The following is a 7,271-nucleotide window of genomic DNA, read 5'->3' as shown; positions in this document are numbered from 1 at the left end:
CGAATGTGAAATCTCCTCTTTCGAGAACTGAAAATACAACATGCTATCAACGCTCTTCGGCAAATGAGAAGGGATGGAAACCTTTGGGAGAGGCTGAGGTACAGCCGCAATGAGTTTTCTACAAAGGAACGTCACCCGATGTTAGCAACTATGGCTGCCTTGCAGCCCTACGTGTCTATAACCGTATGACTCCAAAGAGAAGAAACCTTAGTAGAGCTCTTTCCAAAATGACCCTCGAGAATTGGTGTGACTCCCACGTGAAGATGAAGACCAAAGGCAAAAAGGAACTCTGAGAGTGACTCCCACATGAAGAAGAAGACCAAAGATCTGTCTTTTTTGTCTTTTTTTATTTTCAAATATACCAACTAACATGGCAAGCCGAATTCCCAACGATTTCCCCCCCCCCCCCCCCCCCCCCCACTGTATGTAGAAGAAATGTTATTTTTATCCATCTTCTTTGTCTCATCATGTTCGAGTTTTTTCTACTATAAACCCCCTCTTTTGACCGCACATGCATTTAATTTTTTTTAATTTTTATTTTCTTTTACTTACTGATTAAGGAAATGACTATTAATGTATTAGTATTTTTTAAAATTTTTTTTAAAATGTTAATAAAATATGAATAAAAAAATTAAAAAAATAAATTTTGCCTAAAGCACGCTGGCACCCTAGCAACACTCTTCTCAAAAAGCTTAATCTTGAAAATGAGATAGAAAAATTAGTTGAAAGTGATTGGTAGTTATCATGACTATTACCTTCATAAATCTCCACTTAGCAGAAATAGTGTTTACGAATAACAAAATATATAACAACCTTGGGAATCACTCATTTGATATCTATGTTTGGGTAATCAGTGGCATTGATGGAAAATCTATATATTTGATGTTGCATGTCAAAGTTTATTGTTTAATCTGATCTCTTTTGCCTAGGGTTGGGCAGCGAGGGCCTACACCCCACTACCCCACCCTCGCATGGGCTGGCGAACAGAGTTAATAGGCAATACAATAGTAATTCACACATTGGTTAAGTATGACTATTGTATTGTCTTAGCTTCCTATATAAAAGTTGGCCTAGAAGACCAATACAATCCAAAAAAGAACTTTATGAGTTTAAATTCTTTTTGTATTTATAAATTTTAATTTATAATTTAAATTATATTATAATTTGGATTTAAAAATATTTTTTTTTTTTACCCAAAAATAATTTTTAGACTTAATTGGTTAGCCTAGGCGGGGCAGGGCGAATGAGGTTTTTGACCCCACTCCCCGACACTGGGGCGGGGTTGAAAACCCTTCCCTCTCATGATTTTTGGGGGGGGGGGGGGGGAAGACTAGGGTTGTAATATATCTAGTTGCGTTATTGAAGTATGAGTTCATGCCAAATATTTGGAGTAAGCGGAATTTGACAGAGATGGTGTGAGTCATGTCCAATCAAGGGGACTAGAGTTTAGGGGTGAGCATCGGCCGGTCCGGACCAGCAAAACCGACCGGACCGGCACTGTTTGGACCGGACCGGACCTGACCGAATTGGTCCGGTCCCATTTTTAAGGGACCGAAAAGATTCGGTCCGGTCCCGGTCCGGGAGTTTTTCACCCCGGACCGGACCGAATAGAAATAAAAAATAAATAAATATTATTTATATATATTATTTATATAATAGTATTAGCATATTACTAATATATATAATAGTATACTATATGTATATATATTAAATATATTACAATATAATTACATAAATATTAAAAAAAATGTCATTAAATATTAGCATATTATATAAATATATAGTTATCACTATTACTATTATTACATATAGTTATTAGTTATAGTATAGTTATTATTACATATATTTATTAGTTATAGTATTATTACTAATAGACTAATAGTATTAGCATATTACTAATATATATATATATATAATACTATATGTATATATATTAAATATATTACAATATAATTACATAAATATTAAAAAAAATGTCATTAGATAAAAAAAAAAAAAAAAAAAAAGTCAACCTTGGACCGAATGGACCGACCGGACCGGACCAGACCGGTCCTGATGGAGTTCGGTCCGGTCCAGGGTGGGAAAACCCTGGACCGAATAGGTCCGGTCCGGTCCACAAAACCTCCCTGGACCGGACCGAACCGGACCGAACTCACCCCTACTAGAGTTGATTACGCCATAACAGGATTCTTGGCCTGATTTGCATAGTCAGCTGAGATAAAATGAGTTAAGATGATTTGTAAACAGTAATAAGATATTTGAGTTAAGATGAAATGAGTTATAAATAGTTTCAATTAAAATTTTTTATGGGATTTCGAGAAATGAGAAAAAAAAAATTGAATAAAAATATTATAAAATTAAAGTACCGTATAATATACATTTTTAATATAATTTTTGTTTTAAAATTTGAAAAAATTGAATTATTTTTTGTATTTTGTTTAGAAGTTTGAAAATGTTGTAATAATTAGATCATGATTAGATGAAAAAGTTCAAAATTTGAAATTAAAAAGTATTTGTGTTTGTAGTGTTTAAATATAGAAATGAGATAGGATAAGATAGAAGTATATCTATATCCAAACAAGGCCTTAGTAACTTGCTGCTAGTTTCCTGCTCCTATTGCTGCTTTGTTCAGCCCTTCTTGCTGATTTGCCATAACGCGGATTATTAGTAACGTGCTGCATTTTCTGCAGGGGTTGTGTTTGATGGAACTGGAAGTTTGGTGCTCATGGAACCAAGTCTTAGTAACTTACTGCGAGTCTTTTTATTTAAAAATTCTATGTGCAGTCTTTTTTGTGCACTCTTTTGTACACTCCAGTGATATGATTAGTTGGATATTAAAAAAAAATTAATCCAGCCAATCATATCAGTGGAGTGCACAGGGAATACGCAAAAGTGACTGTATGTAGCATTGCTCCTTTTTATTTTCTCCCTCTTCGCTATTTTCATCTTTAATTTGTAGGTACTTTCATTCCTTTTCTTCGTCTGACATGTAAAATAGCGACTGCCTGTAAAGCAAATATTTTCTTGGTCTGACATGGGCTATAAGCTCTATTTACAGCTCTTGGTTAGTTTTTTGGGGATGGGCTTTGAAATTTGTTTAAAAAGATATTCATCATTAAAAACAAGAAAGCCTTTTAAAATTTAAAACAATTATCATAAGATATAGGTTCAATAAAATGGATTTTTTTACCGGATCATATATGTAAACCCAGATGCGGATCCAGGTTATAGTTGAGTACCCGGATGCCGGCTATAATTGAATCCGGATCTGGGTGAACAGCCATAGCCAGCTATGGTACCCAACAATAGGAGAGGAGGAAAGATCCAGTTCATTCAGTTCTATTATCATATTTAACTATGTTCTGGGACGCAAGCTTGCCAACGAGGAGGATGCGTTGGGATCCACAAACAGCGAACTTAAATGAAGAAGAGTATCGAATGCGATGGAGACATCATTAACATTTGACTATTCAGTACCAGAAGATTGCCACCTTATTTTCGTTGGTATTTTTTGTCTGAGAATAAACCAAATGCCAACCGGGACTGGGATTACACGCCACTAAAAAGTACACTATATACTCAAAGGACTGGAGATTCAATTCTAAATGGGATTATGCACCAATCCAGGACGATGCGCTAGCCATTCATCTAGAAGACTTCTAGAGATCCAGAGCCAATTTTGAAATCGAAGCTAATGCAAGTCAACAGTTGATTTTTATCATCCTCTATTTTCATCTTAAGCGTGTAAGGGCCCTGTGGATACCACAAACTATCAGTCATGACGTCAAACACAAAAATAAAATTGCAATGATAGTTAAATGCAGTTGCTATATTAGGCTATAAAGACTACCGGTGAGACCATGACAATTAGAAAAAATAATTTCATACGAGGCTACAAAAAAAGGGAAGTAAGACAAAGCGCGCTCATCATCATCTTAAACAGGCAAGAAGCCGATTCTTTTGGATTATTGCTTCCCAGTTCCTATCTCAAGAATAAAAACATGAAAAAGTAGTAAAATAAGATGCGTGAGTGCAACACTAAAAGTATGAAACATATTTTTGAGGTAGGTAAAGGATGATGTAGAAATAAACACCAAGAACTTTAAAAACAAGATGACTGAACACAAACTTACACCTCAGTAAAACAAGGTAGAAGCTAAGTTTGTAAATAGGAAAAATGATTAAGACAACGCTTCTACAGTTTTAAATGAACAATATTTTTGTGATATAATGATACTCCTAAAACTATTTTACAACTTGTTTTCGTAAAATAGTTATAGGAGTTGTTTTCTGTACCATTACTCTTGTAAATATGTCCAAATCTATCAATGCTTCAACAAGGATGCTAATGAAAATTACTTCTTGTATCATTGCCCTTGTAAATTTGCTCACATCTATCAAAAGGAAAAAAATTTTCAAATCTATCAAGGCTTCAACAAAGATGCAAATGAAATTACTTCTATTCCACTTTCCTGTTCCTTTCTTATTTGTCAAACAATCAACAATAATCTTTTACCCTCTTTCCTATTCCATTTCTATCTATCAAGAACTTGCAACAAAATAAGAAGAGCCCAAGCCACATTTGGGCAGATACGACAAAAGACCAGTCAAGGATACAATTAAAATCCCTCATAATCGTTACAAGCTTAACCTCATCTCACCCAAGCAATGAAGGATCTCATTCACAATTCACTACAATCCAAGGTATTACAATCCCACTCCCTTAAATCCCGGATATCCTCCTCAGGCCATTCCATCCATCATAGGTGCCATGGTCAAATCCCAAACTTCTAACTTCTGATTGGGATAGGCTCTAATACTATTTCTAGTGACCTAAGAAAGGCCCAAGCTACTACATATGGGTCCATACTCTAAAAGGATAAGTCAAGATTATGATTGTTGATATAATTATAAAGGTTTTGAACTTTTCATTCCCAAGCAATGTGGGATTCATCTACCATCGTCCTATACACAAACAAGGATATTATAGAACTGCTTTCAATGTCATAGCTAAACGCCAACAAATAAAGATAGTAGACATAAATTCATGCTTTATTGTTCGTATCGTAAGCACCAACTGAAATGTACCAGTTTAATATACTATACATTTAGGTGTATACATTGATAATGTACATGCATAGGGCAAAAGTTATAAACTAGCAAAGGGAAACAAACTTACATGCGGGGTGAATACTGGTAGAGTTTGGGTATGTGAGAGGACAAAGTTGCCTACTGCAATAGGGCAGGATATCTCCTCAGAAAGATCATGCTTTTCAGTATGAACAGGCACCCGAAGGAAAGAAACCTCAATGACCACTTTCCCACCATCAATGACTTTGCCTGCATATGAAAGATATCGTGTATGTTCATTGAAAATGCCAAAACAAAAAACATCCAGAGAAAATGCCCTAACTGAAATACAAGAAGAGCAAGCATGCAATGAAAAAAAAAAGAGACATTTTGGATGAGATTTCAGTCTAGTAAGGCAGGATACAGAAATTCAAAACAATGGCCCAACAATAACCGGAATTGAGTATAGGAAGAGACATAAATGAAATCCCACATTTTCTTGAAGAGAGAACTTCTTGACATTTATATTTATAATGCATAGTGAGTGAATTGCGAAGGCATTTCATGATGTCTCCAAGAGGTCCAATTATAATTTTAACTAGTATTGTTGGAGTATAATGTGGATTTGGCACGTCCCTGGGTTGTGATTAAGGATGGAAAGATAAGTCAACAAATTAAAAAATATTTTGTTAAAGGCTCAACTATTGATCCAAAAGCCCTAAGACAGTTGGATATTGATTTGGTAGTCTATAACCCTCTTGATCATGACATTTCATCATGCTTCCAAATTCGATGTCCACGATAGCCCACTCTATCGACCTTGATCCGGTGGTAGTTATTTCCCTTTTGGCAACTTCACTTGTCTATCAATATTCAATAACTTGACACCATGTCCAAAAGTACAAAGGCATTTTAATCCAGCCTATGAGCTGCCCCCTCCTATAAAAAACATGCTAAGAAAGCTAATCCAAAGTCAGGGGGTATAACACAAGGGTTGTGTGACCAAATTTCCCTTAAAGAAAATGTAGTGACAATATTTTCCCCACCCTTTTAGGTGTATAATGTTTAATTTTGACCTAACTTAATTAAGGTACAAATCAGGTAGCGATTATCGAGTGGGTACAAACTATTTGGCGATTAGGGGCACAATCCCCACTACATTTTGCAGACTAGCCATAGATAAAAAGTTTGGCAGAATAACAGAAAAACACCAAGAATCGAAAAATTACCGGTTGAAGCTGAGATGTTAAAGGTGGCTTGTTTGCCTGGCACCACAGGGTTGGGTGATATCTTAACACCTCCGACCTTCACAGGGTAGTCACCTTTCTTATCTGCATCATTTCACAGAATCCCTTGGAAGAAGAAGAAGAAGAAAAGCATATTCCATCTTATACACAGTACCCAAGTACAATTCATAAATTAAATGCAGCAATAATAAAAATTATAACAACAACAACAAAAAATTTAGTCCCACAATCACACAGCGCCAAACCATTTGTGAATTGAGAATTACATAGTTCAATAGGATGGGTAAACTCTCTCTCTGCTCGCAAAGTACATCTGTGAGAGAAGGAAAATAATTCCGAACCCATGGTCTACAACATTGTAGCCTAAAAAATATTTGAAAAGGAATAACTGACCGCAGTATTTGACAGTCGTGGCTTGAGTGAAAGGTACGAGAACCAAAGATATAGAAGCAAGGAAAAGCAAAAGGGAGAGCTTTAAGGGAGCCACTGAGTCCATGGATTGCTTCTTTCTGGGAGACTTGTTTAGGCCTCACGGAATGTTAAACTTCCGATGGCAAGGAAAAAGCAATTGCGTGGGGGGAAGAGAGAGAGATTAGAATTTGACGTCGAGCGGAAGGGATGTATCCTTATGATGTTCAGACCAAGGAAATTGACACGGAAGCAGACAAAAGAATCTTTCTCCCGACACAAGTAAGAACAGACGTCCACGGACCACGGTTACCAAAGGTTAGAGCCTTCGCATAGCCTTCCTCTAAGGTATGTTTAGCTCTCAAGATTTTTCATTTTAAATATAAAATTTTTATTTTATTATTATAATTTTTTTAAATTTTTATATAAAATATAATAAATAATTTAATTTTTTAAAATTTTTTAAATTTTAAAATAATAATAATAATATTATATTAAAATTCAAAATTCTCATTTAAAAAATCTAGTGGCTAAGTATTTCTAGTT

General features: G+C 35.2%; 1 protein-coding gene across 2 annotated transcripts; it reads right to left on the bottom strand.

Moving 5' to 3' along the window:
- Nucleotides 1-3,439: 3,439 nt before the first annotated feature.
- On the bottom strand, nt 3,440-6,999 carry LOC122293019 (putative phosphatidylglycerol/phosphatidylinositol transfer protein DDB_G0282179). 2 transcript variants are annotated; one of them, XM_043101628.1, is made up of 4 exons: nt 6,711-6,999; nt 6,300-6,401; nt 5,180-5,340; nt 3,440-3,753 (listed from the first exon to the last, which is right to left on the bottom strand). In XM_043101628.1, exons 1-4 carry the CDS (start codon nt 6,811-6,813, stop codon nt 3,649-3,651), a joined length of 471 nt encoding a protein of 156 aa, XP_042957562.1. In that variant the 5' UTR covers nt 6,814-6,999; the 3' UTR covers nt 3,440-3,648. The 2 variants fall into 2 exon arrangements, with proteins under 2 accessions (XP_042957562.1, XP_042957563.1); XM_043101629.1 differs by having other exon boundaries at nt 6,584-6,713.
- Nucleotides 7,000-7,271: the final 272 nt, after the last annotated feature.

This window comes from Carya illinoinensis, chromosome 13, assembly GCF_018687715.1.
Source record: "Carya illinoinensis cultivar Pawnee chromosome 13, C.illinoinensisPawnee_v1, whole genome shotgun sequence".
Lineage (NCBI taxonomy): Eukaryota > Viridiplantae > Streptophyta > Magnoliopsida > Fagales > Juglandaceae > Carya > Carya illinoinensis.
This window is presented reverse-complemented; position numbering and strand designations above follow the sequence as displayed.